This window comes from Symphodus melops (genome assembly GCF_947650265.1).
Source record: "Symphodus melops genome assembly, chromosome: 22".
Classification (NCBI taxonomy): Eukaryota; Metazoa; Chordata; class Actinopteri; order Labriformes; family Labridae; genus Symphodus; species Symphodus melops.
In genome coordinates, this window is record NC_136712.1 from 17,110,739 (window position 1) to 17,131,768 (window position 21,030).

A 21,030-nucleotide genomic window follows, 5' to 3' on the forward strand; every position below is an offset into this window, starting at 1 on the left:
GTGAAGTACAAACTCAGAGCCTGCCGACCGTCTCTGGTCACTTATGGACTTTAATGTGAGTCGTTGCAACCTAAAGAGCACGCCACCGCTTTGTTTACTGTACCAGTGTTTGAAGTTAGCACCTTCAGCTCTACAGTACTGGACTTCATGTGAGAACCAGGTCCTGTCAGGGTGAGACTGCGTCACTCTTTCTGTACGGTAAATGTGAATAATTAAAGTGTGAATAATCAGGTTTTGTTGTAGAGCCTGTGGTGTTTGGCAGCGCGTCGCTCTGCCAACAAACGTCGGATCAATCCAGTGACACGCAACCGCTTTTTCTGCTGAGTCGGCAAAAACGTAGATTTCATAATGGCTGGTTTGATCCAAGCAGCCACAGTAATGAAGCCAACAGAACACGACGCTCCTCAGCTGGTAAGCTCTTCTGGGAGAAACAGCTTTGGCCTTTAGTTTGTGTTTGTTTCTGTGAACACAGATGTATCCTGTATCCCTGCTATGAGAGTGTGCTCTCGTTTGTTTTGAAATGAATCGTCTCTACGTTTCTGCATTGTGACCTGAACGCAGAGAGAACATCATCCACTGTCGCCCACTGACGCTGCGTTGAGACAGCTGGATGTTTGTCTTTTATTTGGGGCGGCTGTAGTTCAGTTGGTAGTGTCAGTCGTCTCTAAACTGGAAGGTTGATGGTTCGACTCTCAGCTTCTGCAGCTTCATGTCCGATGTGTCCCACTTAACACTGAATTATCGCTCGTCTTCTTTGACCAGAAAGCAGCCATGTGCAGTTAGAAATAAAGGATGCATTCATCGTGACGCATCGCGTTGAACCTTCGAAAGGTAAATGATAATCAGGAGACCAAAGGTCAAAGGAGGTCTTACAGCCCCTCCAGGAAGATGGACAAAGTGACAGACCAACACTCTGAAGAGCTGCAGGTTTTAGCACATCGGCTCACCCTGACTATTAAAACATGCAGCCTGGCCTGCCCTTTAAAACCTCTGTGCTCACAGGTTAGCTTCACTTCACAGTCAGTCTGTGAACTCTGACCCCTACGTCATAACTGCATTTGTAACTAAGACTTTCCATGGAGGGAGTTTGGATTGATGTCAGTTTGAGATCTTAATATGAAATATCTTATTCCCTGTGTGAAAGCCTCACTGCTCTTCTGTAATCTTATATAACTCGTGTGTGTGTGTGTGTGTGTGTGTGTGTGTGTGTGTGTGTGTGTGTGTGTGTGTGTGTCTGTGTGTGTCTGTGTGTGTCTGTGTGTGTCTGTGTGTGTGTGTGTGTCTGTTCCTGCAGCTCCCTGCTCGGACTGACGGGCTTGTAGCTCCGTGTCTGACCTTTGACCTCTTCTGCCTGACAGCTCTCAGCACAAAGTGTCACAGCTGCAGAGTTTGCTTTCACTTTCTGCTACCTGCTGAATTAGCTCCAAAGGGTCGTGAAATGGAGATAACAAGCTGTACGGTTTTCTTTTTCTAGAAGCTTCTTTAATAATGGACGCTGCAATTACATAGGACAGATATTCTTCAGACTGCTGATATGACTTAAAGCTCGAGCAGCCAACAGAGAGAGAGTGCAGTTAGAGCGAGCTGTGCTATCAGTCTTTAAAATCACCCCAACACTTTATATGCATTTTATTTTTGCTCCGAGAGGACTACCCTCCGCTTTCACCGCGTCTCATTGTTTGTGACTGATTACAGCTCCAAGCGTTGTTGAGCAATCTGGCATTGTTTTAAAGAGCCGGGACTTCAGCTTCATGAAGCCCAAACCTCCTCCTGTCTTTCTCTGGAGTTTGCTTTTGTTCAGCTGAGATGTTTTGAAAGTTGTGTGTGTGTCGTTGTTGTGTGTGAAATTAGCTTCTGTACACGGTGTCACCCCTGGAGCTTCTCATCTCTGCGGGTAATTGTTGGTTTTGTCAAGTTAATTGATGGTCTATAAGTCCTGTTTGCATTCCTTAAATGCCTTTTTTGTGTACATGCACAGACTCTCCTCATCATTGGATCAGAGCAGGAATGAGTGTCTTGTGACGAGGGGAAGCTTCTTGTACCGTGCAGACCTCTGCGTGAAGCTTCTCGGAGCAGGCTGGAGTTTTGTTTAAGTTTTTTCATATGTGTTCCTCCCAGCGGACTCGTGCATACACCCCTCCCTCGGCTGCAGGATGTCCTGCTTTGACTGGCTGAATGATCCCCACCCTGCCTCACTATTGGCTGTGTATGGTTTCTCATTGTGTGTGTGTGTGTGTGTGTGTGTGTGTGTGTGTTCCTGACACACCTACATGTCGACATCTACGCCCAACACATCACTACAGAACCTAAAAAAAAAAAGGCAGAATCAGGCGACACGTGAGCTCGGTGACATCAAGTCCCAGCCTGCATCAGCACCAGATGATTCACCGCAGTAAAACAGAGGGTTGGCTCCGTCACATGATTCCAAGCGTTGAAACAAAGACGACGTTCAGACTCCAGGCGGCAGTGACCAACATGTGTTTTTGTTCACCAACTCAGATCCTTTTTTTTTTTTTGTCGTAACAGTGGGAACATCAAAATCCTCTTTTTAATCCTGACTCAGCCATGTTGTTCTGATAATAGTCTGACTTTGGAATCTTGACCTTCAATAGAATCTGGTCCACACACACACACACACACACACACACACACACACACACACACACACACACACACACACACACACACACACACACACACACACACACACACACACACACACACACACTGACAAAGGTCAAAGGTCAAAGTAGCACTTGTCCTTGTTGTCGTCCCTGGATGCATTAGTCTCTGTCCTCCGACTCTGCATCTCCACAGACGTGTGTGAAGCAGCAGCTTTAATCTCTTCTTAGTTATCTTGAGCTCGATTAATTTATGTACTGGATGTTAACATTGTGCATGTACGGCTGTGTCAAAGACACTTTGTTTTATCAGGAGAACAATCTTTTTTATGATTCAGTGATGATGTGTTGTGATAGTCTGACGAGCTGAGTGCTCCGTAGTTCACTCGTCTTAAAGCGAACTGTTCACGATGTTTTCTGTTAACTGCAGGATGAACTCTCTTTTTGAAACATAAAGGGCCAATCATCCCAACAGGTACCGATGTTTAACAACGGCTGCTTTCCTGTCCAGAAGTCTTTGTTTTGTTTTTAAAGGAGATGTGATTGATTTGAATTCGTAACTTGAAGATAACAAACCTCTGCTCCAAATGTTCGGATTCAATAAAAACCTTTTTCTTTTTGTGCGAGCACATTTTCTTTTTCTGCCGTTCTCCTTCATCTAAATGACGCGTCTCTTAATTAGCCATTTTCTCATTTGATTTAGTTCATGAAGTAATACACTGATAATGTAGATAATGTCTCCATCTTAATGTGGCGCTCAGAGTCAAACTTCTGCCTGTTGATAGTGGTGACAGATTAAAACAGAGTCCCTCCCTCTCCAGCTTCCTGTTATCAAACACTGAAGAGTGAACCAGGTCCACTTTGTCTCCATGCAAAAAGAAAACAAACCTGTCTGATAACTTTAGCCCTGTTTCGGCGTTTCCGTAGACTAATCCCGGGAAAGATTCCCAAATAACGGATCCGTACCGTCCCACTTTTTGGGAGCCTTCCATTGGGGTGCCAAGAATGTGGAGCCGACCCGAAAAGGTGGAGCTAAACTCTGCAGTCCGCTGATTGGTTGAAAGAATCGTCACTTCCCGTCTGACAACAGTAAACAAAACTCTGCCGTGTTTAAACCATTGACTGTAACACACAGCTGATTGTTTACGTCTGTATTTCTGCTTGCCGCACACAGCCTTCTGTAAAGAGTCACATGATGTCAGTGACAGAGGAGATGAACTGCTGGATGTCTTCTTCGTTGGTTTTGTTTGTGTCGCGTTTTTCTCTTTTGTTGAATTTATTAGTTAGCGGTTAGCTGTTAGCTGCTATCATATGATGCTATTTACATAGCGGCTATCGTCATCCGCCTACCAAATAGGGCACGGGTGGCTGTGGAAACGCAAAGGGGATCAGGCTTAATGGAACCAAACTGTACCGATCCGTACCGGACTGCTGTGTGGAAATGGGACTTTTGGTCCCCGAGCTGCACTCCCACAAGCCTCCTCCGCACCCATCTCCCCCCCCCCCGGTTCACCAGGGAGAGCACTCGACTTTCCCCTGTGTGTTTTGGGAGCTGGCCTACTTTCTGTTTGTGTATTGTCTCCGTGTGTCTCTGTCTCTGTTTAGGTTCCCTTGCTAAAAGTCCACAGGCTTTGTTATTCCTCGGAGGCAGCGTTCAGTCCTCAGCAGGTTCGGGTCTAAACTCTCGCTGGAACCTTTTTTTTCCAGCGAGCTGGATGGTCATCCTTTGGATCAGGAGTGTGAGCGTGTTCTCTGTGTGGATGAATGCTGCCGTTAAGCAGCTGGCCGGGCTTCAGATGGAGCTCGGCTGAAAGACGGGCCTGTGGTGGTTACATAAGTCTCTCTTTGTTGTGTCATTGTGTCGCTGCGATGAGCCGGGCCTGAGCCAACATTAACCAGCCTCATTAACAAGCAGCAACTAAACATTTCAACACATCCCAGCCTGTTTAACAGGCACATTCACAAAGTTTGATCTTCTTCAGGTTTCGTGAACAATAATTAACGTTTCGACTAGAAGAGGCGAACTCGCACTCATCAAGCTCGCCTCACCCTTGAAGTCCACCAAAACACTTCCTCGAGTCCTCGGCACTGGCACAGTTGAAGGAAGCAATGCCCGCCTCCCATTATCCAGAAAATCTCAGAGTGTTATTGCTGTTGCTTACTCACAATGTGATAATTAAGTTGATGTCTCAGGAAGTTGGCTGTGTCCACGTGAAGTTAATGTTGAAAGGTAAACGTGCTAGAAATCATCAGATTTATCGATAAGATAAGATAAGATAAGCCTTTATTGATCCCACAGAGCTTCACCGTGTTTCAGCAGCTATAGCCTCAAAGCGTGCACAAATCAAAACCAAATAGTTGAGACAAAAAGAGAAGTGTGAACATTCACAGTTACACAGAAAGAAGACTGTCAGGCACTCGAGCTGGGCCTGAGCTGATCCATCATATTAACACCACATATCAGGTATCGGACTTTCTGCAGCGATCCACGTCAGCGATCAAGAACGAGTCAAACATTCTCCCTTTGAAGACGTTCAGACTGACGGGCAAAGTTCAAATAAAATTCATCTGCTTCAGTTTAAACACTTAATTTGAAAACCTGACTGCTGTTGTTGCTTCCTGTTTGTTTGTTTGTTTGTGAGGCCAGCACAATGCAATGCCAGGTTTACTGCAGCTTTGTGTTGCCTCACCCATTAATCGAACAACAACACTTTTAATTGTGATTGAAACGGGTCAGAACTGATGCACACAGTGAGATCTGCATGTGATTGCACATCAGTACAGAGGACGCTGTGATGTGATGATAGTGTGTCTGCGTGTTCACAAGTCATCTGTGTAGTGAACACTGACCGCCCATCTTCCAAGAGACGATTGATAACACACACCATGTCAACGTGCTTCCACCTAACTTTAAGTGGCTTATTGACAGAAACAAACAGTCTAAACAACACACTGACCTCCGCTTGTCTCTCTCTCTCTCTCTCTCTCTCTCTCTCTCTCTCTCTCTCTCTCTCTCTCTCTCTCTCTCTCTCTCTCTCTCTCTCTGCAGTGGAGGGTGAGGGTCAAGGTCGCATTCTCCAGCGGTTTCCTGAGAAAGACTGGGAGGACAGCCCGTTCCCACAAGGCATAGAGCTGGTAAGCCAACACTTACACACACCGTCTCAGCTGGGTGAGGGGGCTGTTCTGTGGCGTCTGCTCAAAGGTGTTTTGAAAAGTTAGAAGAAAGTCGCTCCAGGCTTGGATTATTTATAGACTGGAGGAAATCTTTTTTGTCTTACACCAACACGTGAGAAAATATTCAAACTTAAGAACCACAGTGGACCCGTTTAACCCCGATGGCCTGATAACAACAGAGCCGCAGCTTTCTTCCACCAGAGAGGCTTTTTTTTGCCGTGCACTTTGGTCCAAAGCAAGTAATTTAATAAATACCAGCTAGATTATCTGCTCCACGGTCCTCTGAGGACAGGAACTCCTTTAACACCACAGTAACGGCGTTATAACCAGTGTTCAGCAGGACGAACACTTTAACCTACACAATCTCTCTTTAAAAATCTTTGACAAAAAGCCAGTTTCCTTTCACCATTGCACCGTTTTAGATAAACATAACTTACTTCATTTCAGTCAAAGGAACTAAATATTGGAATATTCTCCCTTTTACATCCCTGCAACCTGCAGAGCTGAAAACGACAAACCATAAGAAAACGACAAATCCAAAGAATAGTTGTGCCAAATAAACGTCTGAACTTTGATACGATTCAATCCCAACTAAACGACAGTGATAGTTGGGATTGGTTTCTGGTTTCCACGGTGACAAAAACAGAACCCTGCATTGGGTCATTTTCTGGTTTTAAGTTGCAGACAGACTGTCCAGGTGTCGTCATCACTTTACCACACTGACTGATGTGAAACTGTGCGATGTAACAGAAAACCGCTAACCTTTAAAATAACAGTACAACATCTGACAGGGATTGGATGGTATGAGCTGCAAAGCTTTTCAGTGCTTACTCTGTGTATGTGTGTGTGTGTGTGTGTGTGTGTGTGTGCATGTGTGTGTGTGTGTGTGCATGTGTGTGTGTGCGTGTGTGTGGGAAGCTGCAGCTCACTCTGTAAGGACTGAGTTGGTTTGCACCAAAAATAAGGATGTTAGGAAGTTGCCAGGGCAGCTCCTCCCTGTGTAGCTCACACACATCTCTCCTCTGATGCATGTCCATAGGCTCTTTGTGTGTGTGTGTGTGTGTGTGTGTGTGTGTGTGTGTGTGTGTGTGTGTGTGTGTGTGTGTGTGTGTGTGTGTGTGTGTGTGTGTGTGTGTGTGTGTGTGTGTGTGTGTGTGTGTGTGTGTGTGTGTGTGTGTGTGTGTGTGTGTGTGTGTGTGTGTGTGTGTGTGTGTGTGTGTGTGTGTGTGTGTGTGTGTGTAATATTTAATCATGCAGGAAGATTTCAGAGCGAGTTTTTGTTGTCTCACTGACGGCCCCTCCCTGGGTGAATCACCCTGAGCTGTTGTAAGAGCACGTGCTGTCTGATAACGCACCCACGTTAGTGTGTACACTAATCGTTCTCCCTGTTTCCCCTCTCCTGTCACCTACTTCCTCCTCCTCCTCCTCCTCCTCCTCCTCCTCCTCTGTAGTTCTGTCAGCCCAGCGGTTGGCAGCTGGTTCCCGAGCGGCAGCCCGCCTCCTTCTTTGTAGCGGTTTTGACTGACATCAACTCAGACCGTAACTACTGTGCCTGCTTCACCTTCTGGGAGGGCCTCGACCGACTACAGGTGAGACACACGTTATCGAGATCATGAACGCTGGGGCGGCTGTGGCTCAGTGGTGGAATCAGGCGTCGATCCTCAGCTCCTGCAGTTACATGTCTGATGTGTCCGATTGGGAAAGACACTTAACCCCAGCTCAGCCTTAAATCCCTTCAAAAATCCCTCTATAAATAAGGTTCATAAAATAACTGCTGAGAGTCTTCTAAAGTGTTGACGATGTTTCTCTCCGTGTTCAGCTGCAGAAGGCCGAGGCCAGCGAGGCAGACGAGGTGGATGAAGCGCCGGCTGTCGTCCAATCAGCTCGGGTCTTTGCGCCCAAGAGTCTGGTGCTGGTGTCCCGGCTGGACTACACCGAGGTGTTCAGGGTACGAAATACACACCGCAGCTCCAAATCCTTAACGTGTGCAAAATAACAGCACGAGTATATCTCCTTTTATTTTGTGAAGCTGAAAGAAAAATGTGAGAAAAACAAGATGTGCGTGTAAATACAGAAGTTCTCACACGAGGCACCGTACTGTGCTGCTGGCCTGTACTCACAGGACTAAGCTAACACCTCTTTACATAGCGACGTGCATGGCTGTAGGGGATCATGAAGCGTGCTGCTGAGTTTACAAAACAGGTGGTCGAGTCTGCGTCCACACACGGAGCAGGACAGCTACTTTCATGACTTTGAGGATTATTCTGAGTCATTTTAGTCCGAGGCAGCCAGAACACTCGGGGCCTCGAACATACTTCGATCATGTTTTATGCCAGGGCAGAGGAAGTGTAACATGCTCAGAGCAAAGAGCACTGACATTAGTCAGAGAAACTGGACTTTGAGCACAAATTAGAGCCTTAGTGAACAGTTTGGGTCTGTACGTGTCCATTACATGTTTCTGTTAACCTCTCTCTCTCTCTCTCTCTCTCTCTCTCTCTGTGTCAAATAGAACTGTCTGGGTCTGATCTACACCGTCCATGTCGACGGCTCGTCTGTCCCCTTGGAAACGGTGGTGGGAAACCTCCTCACATGCATCATCCCCATAGCTGGAGGCTCTCAGGTAATGTCTGCTCCTCAGTCCCTCACACGTTGCACCTGCACAAACCAGAGGAAAACTCTGCAAAGCCTAAACCTGAGACCATTGTTCATGCTGTTACACCTCTGTTCCCTTTGCTAAGCAGTATACCCTTCTTTTGTCACCTCATTCTTTGCTCTGCAGTGCAGCCTGTTCATGGAGAAAGCATGTAGAAGTAGAGCTCTGGCAGCCGGCTATTTCTTTGTATCATACCAAAAGCAGCAGGTATGATCAGTAGCCTACACGTAGCTGGCAGCATCCCAGAAGATAAAAGTACACATCTTTGTGATGTGTGCACCTCGAGCAGCGATTGGTCGCCTCGTTGATCTTGAACTGCCTCCAGTTTGTAACTAGCTGCTAAGGCTGCTAGCTTCCACATGAAGCCTAAACTTCAAAATTGATTGAAGTGCCTTAAAGTTACTTCAGAGTAAGTTGATCAGCATTTAGAAGCTCCTCCCACAACATCAACCTTTTAGTTTCAGTCACTAACATTTGCAGAACATGAAGGAGCTGTTGCAGTCGCGCGACATTAGCATAGAAATCCTAAAAGTAAATTTACCTTTCAGTCATTTGTGTTCTGTCGAGATGTGCTGCCTCGTTGAAAAAGTGCAAAACGATAGCAGAGCCTGTCAGTAATCCCTTCTTGAATAATGCAACTCGCTCCGTATGCATCATCAGAGTATTTGGAGTAAGATTGGGTTCTCTATTATTGAATATTTTACGGGACGTTCACTCAATGGATGCTAACCTCCTGTCACATACTGCTCACATATAAACGGCACTACTCGCTCTGTTTGTTCTCTTGGGAAAAACAAGAAGCATGTTTTTATATTCTGTAATAGAACCTTTAATTATGATTCAAGAGGAAGCACTTCTCGAAGCATTCATGCACTTAGAGACTTGGATAATGCACTTCACATTCTGCACGTTTGATTGAGTCATGGATAAGTTTCTGCAGAGCGTCATTCAGTCTCATCATCAGCCTCAGCGTGTCCCACACAAGCACACTCAACAAGCCTTTTTTTTTCCAGTGAATTTTTATGTAATGGCTTCAGATTGAGTCCGTTTGAGAGCCGTCTCTGTGGATGATCGGACTGAATCATTACGTCAAAGTGACCTATGAAAGCAAACAACAACCCTTCTATTTAGAAGCAGACAAACCAAACAACATGTTTGTTTTGTTGGTTGCATAACTTCATATCTCAGACTCAATATCTCAACACTTGGAACTGTGCTCTGCTTCTTTGTTTATCTTTGTTTACTTTCTAAATAACTGAAATAACTCGACCGCTAAGCAACAATATTTGACCTTCTTTCCAAAGTTTCAGGGCAGCACTTTTTATTTCTCACATTTATTTATTTTATTTTTTCTTGGTTTACCCATATTTCTCATATTTTGTGACAGCCATGTTTTCTAATGTTTACATCCAGAAAATAGTGACTTCTTTCTGCCTTTTCACTCATTTGTTTAATGCATTGAACTATCAAAGTCGTATTCGACGCCGTGCACAAACAGAATGGAGTTTCTAATTTCTCTTAATGCACATGAGTTGATCCCTCCTCGTTTGGTTTCCAGATGTTTTCTGTGTGTCATGTGTGTGCACTCTACTGGACACTGGTTCCTCTGTGTTACAGATAAATGAGTCCCCAGTTTGTAGTTTAGAAACGCTTCCTCAGGTCCTGGCCTGTGACTGGCTGCTGGCCTGTCTCCAGGTAACTTTCCAGTTTTTGCAAGCTTCACCAATCAGCATCCAGCTCCTTGATGTGATTGATTCTGTCGATCAAACAGACCCCAGTTTGACATTTCTTTAAGGAATGCGTTTGTTTTTCTTTCATGTAATCATTTCAAATCATTTGTGATCGATGATGCTTCTGCTTTTTGACATGTTAATCATTTAATTTCTTTTTTCCTTTTGTCATCAACTTGATTTGTTCACGCTTTTTTTTATGGTTTTGGAGCACTGGTTATTTACACATAATGAAACAGACAGGTTTACTGCGGTTGCCGTGCAGGTTGTAGTCCGGTTGTTAGGGGAACATATGGGACAGCAGATGGCCTCCTACCGGGCAGCGCAGCATCTGAATGACAGAGTCAGATCTAATCTGTATTAACGCACATAGAGACCATAACAACAGGCCGAGTGCAGCTCTAACACACACACACACACACACACACACACACACACACACACACACACACACACACACACACACACACACACACACACATTAGAACACAAGATAGGTCACATTAGCTGCGTTATATCTCAGTTTCACTTGAACTAAACAAACACCTGCACGTCTGCTCACAGATCCTGGAGGCTTTAACAAATGAGTCTGTCCTGTTTCTTTCCATCCGAGCACAAACAGTCCTGTTCCCTCCAATCGAGAGGCTCACAGGCCACTCAGAAGAGACTAACACACACACACACACACACACACACACACACACACACACACACATTCCTGTTACTGTTAAATCACTCAGGACTAATCTATGGGCCTCACTGAGTGTCGGTCATTACCGCAGAGTCTGTCTGTTTATCCTCAGAGAACAGAACGACTCCACTCCGCTCTGCTACTGGACATGTTGTTTTAGCAACGCAGACAAACATGAAATAAACAGTCTCACCTTCTGCTAATACAATGTTTTTATACTTGTTTTTTTTTTTTAAACTACTCAAACATTCAGCTTCGCTTCATAAACTGCAAACACACTGCAAAGTGTTTGTGTCAAATTTTCTAATCGTAAGGATCTCATGTTCTTATCCTAATATATAGGCCAGATTCATCCGGCAAATCCACACGAACATCTTATTTCACGATAGCGCCCCCTGTGGTGGCTCTCCAGAGCGCTTTAATACGAATATTTTCCTTTATTTTAATGTTCTGTCTAACAGAATCAGAATATCACAAAAGAGCAGAGAAGAACATACCGGAGAACAGAAAACATAACACAGCACTTTAATTAGACAGGAAGGTCATCGCGAGTCTTAATCACGTCTATGATTGTGCACCGGTCACTACAGTGTGTGCTCGGCTCTCTCATCGGCTCGCAGGAGGAACATTTGATTGTTGCTGCTCACCTCGAGGGGTTTTCAGGAGTTTTGGCGCTCATTAAGTTATATCATACCAGTCCTCTAATGATGCCGTTGCTGGAGGTTAAACTCAGTGTTCAAATGAAGCATTTCATTTTGGTATTTGTAACTTTTCCAATGTAAAGTTGTTCTTGATTAAAAGTCACACTTGTCCCAAATACTTTTTTTTTTAAATCCTTTTGGATCTTGCACCAACATCAGTGTACTTCAGGACAAAAGCTGAAAAAGGTCAAAAAGATTTGCTTCCTGGAAACGACTGTACACTTCCTCCAGCAGCTACCAGATCCTAAATACAGACACCTTGAAACACTCAAGCAGACGCTCTTCTTGAGTTTGAGCTCGAAAACACTTGTGAAATAACCAAATGTCTTTTTGTGTCTACTCGAGAAGAGTCTGACAGAAACAGGTCGACCTGCAGGATGTTACAAAACTTCACTTATTTGTCTGAGTAGTTTACACAACCTTGACGTGGAGTGACCTGCAGGCTGTTGGCCCGATGTGAGAGATGACGGATTACTGAAGTGAAGCTGCAGGATGCTTAGGAAGAACAAACTTAGCACAAAGAAGTGACATAAACTTGAGGGTTTTCTTCCTGTAAAATCCCCTTTAGCAGCCCAGAGAATCTGTACATGACCTCTGACCTTTGACCTGTGTGTGTGGAGGTTTCGATCTCTCCTCCTCGTTAAGCTGTTGCAGGAACATGCCTTTATCTTTCCTTCAATAAACCTTTGTGACAGAGGTAATCCCAGTCCTTGTTTCTGGACACTTCGGATACATTAGCAGTCTGAGAGAAAAGCTCTCTGCACACTGAACGTGGAGCGAGCTCACTCACATGACGACACACGTTTTTGTTCTCACGTAGTCTCTGAAGTTCTCTTTCCCTTCTCTTTGAGGTTGAAAGCGTGATTCTCTGACAGGAACTAACGTGTTTCCTGGATCAGTTTGAGTACCTGTAACGGTTTAAAACCGTCAGAAGAGCCGGACTGGATTCAGATTCACTTCAAGCTTTTTAAAACTTCATCGAGCCAACGTGATAAAAAAAAAACAGCTGTGAGTGTGCAGGAAGAAACGTGTCCTCTGTAGCTTCAGAGACAAACATTAAAACAATCACAGTGTACTGAATTCATAAAGCGCCTTTTAAGGGACCCGAGGGTGCTTTACATGGTGGACGGATAAGACACAGAACGAAACTGAGAGCGATGGAGAGGTTAAGAGAGGTCGAACAGATGGTGTGAAGTCTTTTGAATGAGTCCAGAGAGGGGGCTCTGCAGATGTCTGAGGGGTCTTTGTGAGGGTGGGGGTACTGAGGACGTTGTCTTTATGGGTGCAGAGTCTGGTGGCTGGTAACCTTAGCTCCTGATGGTATAAATATAATATATAATTAAGAACTTTAATGTATAGCTTTATTTGAAACATGCGTTTTCTTTTTGTTTAATTGATTTAATGAACTCAAATCTGTCCGTCCCTCTGGATGGTGATGTGAAGCTTTGACCTGTCAGACTTCACACTCTGATTGTTGTCCTGATACCTGACAGATACACACACAGCTGTTTGTACCTCTCGTCTGTGAGTGACATCATCAACCATCCGTTTCTGTCATTGTGCTGCTACATGATGCCTCGTCCTTTTGTGTTGCACATTATCTGTCATGTGTCGTGCTCATACTTTGTTTTATCCACAGCCTTCATCTCACAGTTCATCGTGTTCTCGTTTGTGCAGCCGACCTGCCGCAGCGCGCTGAAACATGGCTGTCATTTTGTTGTCAGGTGTGGGCATCGTGTGCCCTCAACATCCCTCCTGTTTTTTCTAACCTCTATCTTATCCTGCTGGGTGTGTGTGTGTTTTTGTGTGTGTGTGTGTGTGTGTGTGTCTGCTGGATGGTTGTGTAGCCGGGCCAGGAGGAGAGAGAGGAGAGTTTGGTACGACAGCCTGACTTCATTCTCCCTTCACACAACAACCAATCAGCTCTGAATTGTCAGCTTCCTTTCCTCCACTGATTTCCTTCAGCTAATCCATGCACAGCGCTGTGACCAGAGAACCAATCAGAATGCATCAAGACAGACTCAACACGTGATACCAGCATCTGATCACTTATTGCTTATTTTGTAACACAACCTGTTTTATTTTTCTCAATGCGGCCTCCGAACCAAAAGTTAAAGAAGCGTCACTTTAAAGGAAGAGTGTGCGACGGTAAGATGTCGCCCCCCCCCCGAGCTCCAGCATGAAACCAAAACAAACTGCTGTTTGGACACGCCTCCTCCACACTGAAGCCTCCGCTCTCCTCCAGTGACACACCGCCCACCTCCGTCCACCCGACTGTAAACAAAGGAGTTTAATGTCAGCGCTCTTTAGTTAGCTCGTAGCTTCACACCGCACGCACAGACAGAGTGAAAGTGATCTAAAGACACTTCATGTGACATCCACATAAACAGCCAGTATGTTCTTCTTCTATTCTCTAGTCCTGGACTAAACCAGCTTCATGTCCCGTTCACGTAAACACAGCTCTGACAACAACAACAACACAGCCAGCGGAGACCGTCAGACTTGACTTCTGCTTTATTGATGTGAAATCATTTGCACATTCTTCCTTTAAGTGTCACCCAGGTGTCTGTTATACACAGAGACGACGGTGCATCAGATGTTGGGTCACAGTGTTGAGGTGCTAACATGTCTTGTTTGGTGGCCGACGCTTGCTGCTGCTGCTGCTGCTGCTGTGGAGAGCATGAAAACAATGCTGCGCTTTCCTGCTTCCTGTTTGCAGATGCACACAGCTTCACTGTCTGACGATGTGAAACCTTTTCAGGTGAAGGATTAACCGACCAGAAGAATCTGTTTGCAGAAGACGAGATTAAAAAAAGACCTCGGCTGTTTCTAGAAATAGTCCAGCTGCTTTTATGTAACTTGGCGTTTTTTTTAAAACGTGATTATAAAAATATATATTACAGCTGTGTATGAATGTACTCATTGTATCCATTTAAAGTATAATGATAAAGTGAATTCATCCTCGGCACACTGAAAGTAACCCGATGTTCACAGTGAAGTCGTTTCCAGTGTGCGGCGGATTATTTAGAAAACCACCGCTGAGGACTGATTTGAGATAAAAAATAAACCCACCTGAATGCTAACTGTCCATACATACACCTCTCTGATACTTCGCTCTGCTGTTTGAGGGCTGGCACTGTGTTGATTGATATTTTCTGCAGCCTGAATCGTCCCCATCTCCCCTCTGAGTTATGTTTCCTAAACCACATAAATCCATATTCATCAGCTTTGTCTTCTGTCTGGAGCGCAGTTTTATAAAATCCACCTGTGATGGAAGATTATTACAGCGAAGGAGTAAATCATGCCTTTAAAGGTGAATGCCCAGGTCACGCTGAATGATTCATCCGTGCAGATAAATCTCTTTTTGTGCTCCCGTCGGGCCGCAGTGGAAAATCTCCCACACGACACCTGCCGTGTCCGTGGAGTTTCTCTCTCTCTCCAATGTGTAATCGCTGGTGTTGTCTTCTCTTAAGGTCGTTGGCATGGAGTCCCGCTAAGCTCCATTTATTCTGATCGGCTGGAATGGCTTGTGTTTAATATTTGTCATGTACCTGCTAAGCTTCTGGGACGCCTCTCTGTCACTCTGCTGCTGATGATCACGCTGCTCTCTGGACACGCACGGCTGAGATTAAAACACGCCGTCAGACCTTGATTGTCTGAGTGACGAGCATGTGTTCTCCGTTTGTCTCACCTCGTCTAAAATCCCTCTTTTCTCTCTTTTAATCCACAGAGGACGATAACGTTAGGTGCGGGCGACCGGCAAGTCATCCAGACCCCCATCGATGATTCGCTACCTGTCAGCGGCACCAGTGTGGCCCAGCTCTTCAGACAGCTGGGTACGAGATACGACATCACTCTTCTGCATCTACATGTGTGAAATCTCACATCTTTGTTTTTGATGTCAAAAGAGATTTGTCTTGTTTTCTTAATCCTAATTTGTAACTTGTTCTACCACACTTGTATGAAGCTTAGCACTTACATGTGTTAACCCTTTCATGTCTTCTTTAAAAAAAAAAAAGTTGAAGTATGAGATGTGTTGTGTTTTTAATTAGGACAAAAAGAATGTATACAGTAATATTCATAACATTTCATTGGATTTGTTCCGACGATAAACAAAACCCTTCACAGAGAGCGAAACTCAAGATCAGTCTCAGTCGGTCAGAGAAAAATGTTGCATGATCAGATAAATATGCCAGCATAAAGCATGCGTGAGCCTTTTTACCCTCCTCTGACACATCTGTCCCACGTTCAGGAGTGCAGAGATTTAGTTTGTAACCCAGAATATGTCAAAGTAGAGAATGTGTTTTTATACATTTAAACCATAAATGAATCTTGGCTCACTTGTTTCTCTACCATGTGACTGTCCTGGACTCTCCTTGACGTCTTGTTTCTGCTCCTTTCACCGTCAGGTATTGTCAACGTGTTGTGTCTGTTCTGTGCCGCCCTGACCGAACACAAGATCCTGTTCCTGTCCAGCAGCTACCAGAGACTAACAGACGCATGTCGGGGTCTGCTGGCCATCATGTTCCCCCTCAAATACAGGTGGGATTCCTCTCCTCAGACTCGTCATGCTGTGTCCTTAAATGTTTCCCTGGGTGTTTTTTTTTACATCTAATAATGGGTTAAATAGAGTAGGGGAGGATAGTTGTTTGTGACAGCAGTTATGCTAAATGTTTGTTCTGTTTTTGTCTCTTTCAGCTTCACGTACGTTCCCATCCTGCCGGGAAAACTGCTCGAGGTCTTGAGCACCCCGACCCCCTTCATCATTGGAGTCAATTCATTTTTTCGATCAGAAACACAAGAACTGGTGAGTTGTTGTTGCTAAAAGTCCATCCTCTCCGTCTTCTGCCTGCTCCACTTTTTAGAAAACGTGTTCTCAAACCCTCCGTTTGGAGATTTTTCCTTCATGACATCACAAAGGGCAGTAGCCCCTCCCCCAGGTGGGTGACACTCACACAGCTAGGTGTTTGCTCTACCTTCTGAGTCTGCCTTCTCACCGTAAAAAATAGGACATGGAGCGAGAAAGCTGATCCACCTGAGCCGTTCCAGAGAGGGGGCGTGGTCAAACACAGCTCATTTACATATTTAAAGCTACAGACACAGAAACAGCCTGTTCTGAGCAGGGCTGAAATAGAGGAGTTTATAGACATGATCAAATACAGGATCAGAGTGGATTTACAACAACACACTTCACACACATGTTGGGGAGCTCTGAGACTGATTTAAACTGGTTGAAAAGGAAGATAACATGTGACCTTTAAAGGATAAATTATGGGCATTTTATTTTGCGTTTTTTGATTGGACAGCTGAAAAGAGAAGAGAGTTGGGTAGACATGCATCAAAGGGTCCAGGCCCGGTAATCAAACCTGCAGCCAACACATCGAGGACTGTAGCATCTGTATAAGTGATGCCTGCTCCGCTGACCACGAAAGGACGGAGAAATGACTCTTACGAAACATGGGACCACCCTGTGAGTGGCAGATAAATCTCCTGTCTCACCTGCTGCACATTTTCACCTGTGCAACAGAAACACTGCATATTGGAAACTAAAAATTGAACTTTTGTTGTTGTTGTCTGGCTTAAAGAACTGGACCCTGAAGGGGAACAGAACAGCTTTCTAATCAGACAGAAGAGGTCAAAAGCTTTTTTAAAACATACAAAGAAACTTTTCAGAAACTCTGACATTGATCTGAGTTTCATATAAAATCTCACTGACCCATTCAGTGATGGTTCATGTGTTCCTTATTAAACTGCCAGCTGCTTATTTGCATCCCGCCTGTGTCTGTACATTCTGATACGATACCCTTTACAAAGTCTGCCAACGTGAATTACTCCGACGTACACGACAATAATGACTGTCGAGAAGTCGAGATCAAAGATACCAATTTACTGCTGTCTTATTAAAGCCTGACGAGAGTGTAATGGAGATATCTGACCATCGTGGAGCCCTGATGGTCTCATGTCTCAAGTTCTGTGGTCACGAGCAGACATCAGGGGTCAGAGGTCAGAGGTCGTCATTTGGGTAACTTTTCCTCTGTCTACGATGAGATGTGGATGTTTGTACGTTTGGTGAAATGAGAAGCTGTTGATGGAGAAGACTTCGTCTGTCGTGTCCTCAAACTCAGACATGAAAAGTGTGTTTAAGTGTGTGTGTGTGTGTGTGTGTGTGTGTGTGTGTGTGTGTGTGTGTGTGTGTGTGTGTGTGTGTGTGTGTGTGTGTGTGTGTGTGTGTGTGTGTGTGTGTGTGTGTGTGTGTGTGTGTGTGTGTGTGTGTGTGTGTGTGTGTGTGTGTGTGTGTGTGTGTGTGTGTGTGTGTGTGTGTGTGTGTGTGTGTGTGTGTGTGTGTGTGTGTGTGTGTGTGTGTGTGTGTGTTTTCAGTTGGACGTGATCATTGCAGACCTGGACGGCGGCACGGTGACGATCCCCGAGTGTGTCCACATCTCTCTGCTGCCTGAGCCGCTCCTCCAGCAGACCCAGACTCTGCTCTCCATGGTAAGAGCTGCAGCCCACACACACACACACACACACACACACACACACACACAGAAAGTACCGGGAAGTCTCATTAACATCCCGTGGGTGGTTCCTACCCAGCAATAAATTCCTCGATGTTGCTTTATGGAGCTGAGATGCCAGGAATCTCTTCAAGGATTCTTTTCCTGCTTTTTTTTTTTTTTTTTGTGTATTATCATTTTACATATCTACTCTGGATTGAGATATTCAAACACACATATGAACATCTTTACAGCCTCCCGTTGAGTCACAGCTGATGTTTGCGATGTAGACATCATAACAACCCTGTGATGACACGGTGTGTTTACTCTTCTTCATGAGGATCCGATCTCACAGCAGGAAATTGCGCTCAGTTTATGGTTAATTTACCGGTTGCAGTCACGTGTGAAACTTCAGGAGGGCGAAAAGGAAAACAAGAGATTGTCTTTTCAGACACATCAGGAACTTTTATCACATTTGATTTGATGTGTTGGGATGAAAATAGAGACACCCGCATGTTTGAATCTTGATGATTCATCATCTCACGGAAACAGTCAGTAACTTTTTAATGATGCTACAGCGATCACAAGAAGCAGAGGATTATGTAACTGTAGGTTTTATTTGGACCTTTATGATGACGAGGGTCTTTACCCAGTCTGTTTCTTTATAGCTGCTCGCATCAGCATGCTGACATCTTTCAGATGGTTGAGATGTTTTGAAGACTGCGGGACAGGAACAACGAGAGTATTGATGTTTCAGCAGTATCCTGGTAATGACTTCTCTCCATGCATTAACAGCACAGACTGTCAGGAGGTTAAGACTTTAAAAATCATTTATCAAATGTTGGGAGAAACATGTGCAGATGTTTTTTTTTCCTGATTTTGTTTCTGCAACTTTTTCAGCAGTTGAACTTGAATTTCAGCTCTTCTGAAGATGAAACAGATTTCTTACTGTTGGAGGATGTAAAAATACCAAGTCAGTTTTTCCTGGTTCGTAAAGTTGAATAGCTTTGGTTGTATTTGCAGACAGTGATGGTAATGTTGTGAAACAGTTCCCGGTGATAGACGCACAGACGGGGTTGGACAGATTTGTAAATGTTGACGTCACAGAGGGGAGGAGACGGATGTGTGTGTTCCTCGCTCCGTCTCAGGGATGAATGCCAAGTGTGTGTTGGGACGCTGTGAAATGCTGCCGTACGTTTCGGGACTCAAACATCTTCCCACAGACTCTCGACGTAGTTGGAATATTTGTAATTTAAGAAGTGCTGAAGATGCAGCCGCTCAGTTCAGCGATGACGCCAAACAAGAGTCACAACAAACTCTGTGAGAGGAGCTGGTCCTGTATCGTTCTTTTCTAGTCCTCTGATGTTTCCAGATGTTTCTCATGTATGAATTCAATGAAGAAAGGTTCATGTCGACTGAGGTCAGATAACAGCGCTGTGTTGACAAAGTTTCCTGCTTGTATCTGTTCAAAGGAAAATCCCACAAATTCTCCACCAGTCTGAGTCCATCTTTATAAGACTTGTAGAAATCATCACCTTGACTCATCTATACATTTCATCCCTTAGCAAGATGAGATTTGATTACAGTTACTCTTATACAGATGATCTTTCCACAGTTATCAAACTGAACGGATTCATGGAAATCCGTACTAACATCCGACTAGGTCATGTGACCTTACACACATTCACACAGAGTGATCCGTTCACACGCTGACGACGAAGCGGCAGTAGCAACGTGGGGTGAAGCGTCTCACCCAAGGACACGTCGCACATGTGGCTGCAGGAGCTGGGAATCGAACCCCTGACCTTCCGGTTGAGACACCACCAACTCTCCCACAGAGCCACAGCCTCGTGTTGTGATGGCTCAATAGTTAATGTTGACTCAGTAGGCACAATGTTTCCTTTGTCTGCTCCTCTCTTATCAGCCAACACAATGTTATCTTAATAAAATCTTTTTAATTGTTTTATTATCTCCCGTTTATCTTTGCTGGTTTTTTCCCTCAAACTAAAGTCACCTTGACGCCCACGCTGACTCTTAAAATCGAGACTCAGAGGAGGTGCGTTAAATCTCTGGGAGAGATAAATTCAGTCGTGTCCTTCCGTGTTTAAAGGAAACCCTAAAAAGTCTCAGACTGACCCTTCAGACTGTTTATAGATTCAAAGTTTTAAACATGAGTTCACAGATCTGTACAAACGTGTAAACATGCCTGATTGGATATCGCCAGCCTTTAGAAAAAGGAGGAAAGGCCCAATCATCAACCTTAACAACAACGTCAGGGTGCGTGCAAATTGTCCCATACCGGTACTGCTAAACTGTTTATTGCTATTATTGTTATTGCATGGCCTGAGGAACAGTCCTTGCATTTCACTGCACATCTGTATGAGCATGTGACAAACAAAAATCTTGAATCCGAAGCGTGCTCAGTTTACAAGACAGAAGAACTCAATAACAAAAAAGAAAAACGACGTCGGAGAACATGACAGCTACTTTACTGACTCTGTGGCTCATTCAGAGTTAGAGCCGTCTGATCGTGGAGGCGGGGATCCATGACGCTTCATATCCACCTTGTGTGGATCTGCGTGCTCGTGCTGACGCGTCCCTCTTCCTCTCCCTGAGCACCGAGCACGGAGCATTACTCAAACGGACTGGACTTTGAGGGTGGAGTTATCTCAGACACGTTAGAGAGTGTGAGCGTGCTCTGAGGAACAAACGGACCAAACGTTTTATATTTCGAAGCTGCAGACTGAAAAGTCAAAAAGCTCCAACACTTGTATAAAACACTTTCAGGAGCTCAGGAACGTTTTATCTCTGAATGTGTGTGGGGCAGTTAGTAGACCCTTCCCTTTGCTCGTCCTTTTGGCAGTGAGGTCCATGCAGCTCGTGCTTTCTCTCCACGGTGGTTTGTGACTTTCTGTTTCCTCTTTGCTCTCCACCTTGTAAGACGCGACATCTCTCCTCAAGCGTCA

The 21,030-nt window shown here is 44.8% G+C and overlaps 1 protein-coding gene across 5 annotated transcripts in view; it reads left to right on the plus strand.

The window, feature by feature from the left end:
• The window catches only part of sbf1 (SET binding factor 1), a 56,273-nt gene that overhangs the window by 14,966 nt on the left and 20,277 nt on the right, over window positions 1-21,030 (plus strand). For 2 of the 5 annotated variants that reach the window (XM_079335014.1, XM_079335016.1), the window contains exons 2-11: window positions 5,671-5,756; window positions 7,247-7,384; window positions 7,615-7,743; window positions 8,305-8,415; window positions 8,575-8,655; window positions 13,418-13,447; window positions 15,301-15,406; window positions 15,980-16,112; window positions 16,269-16,377; window positions 17,949-18,062. In XM_079335014.1, coding sequence (XP_079191140.1) covers window positions 5,671-5,756; window positions 7,247-7,384; window positions 7,615-7,743; window positions 8,305-8,415; window positions 8,575-8,655; window positions 13,418-13,447; window positions 15,301-15,406; window positions 15,980-16,112; window positions 16,269-16,377; window positions 17,949-18,062 — 1,037 coding nt within the window. Of the gene's footprint in view, window positions 1-5,670; window positions 5,757-7,246; window positions 7,385-7,614; window positions 7,744-8,304; window positions 8,416-8,574; window positions 8,656-10,065; window positions 10,144-13,417; window positions 13,448-15,300; window positions 15,407-15,979; window positions 16,113-16,268; window positions 16,378-17,948; window positions 18,063-21,030 lie in introns of all 5 variants that reach the window. The other 3 variants (XM_079335015.1, XM_079335017.1, XM_079335018.1) reach the window with 3 other exon arrangements.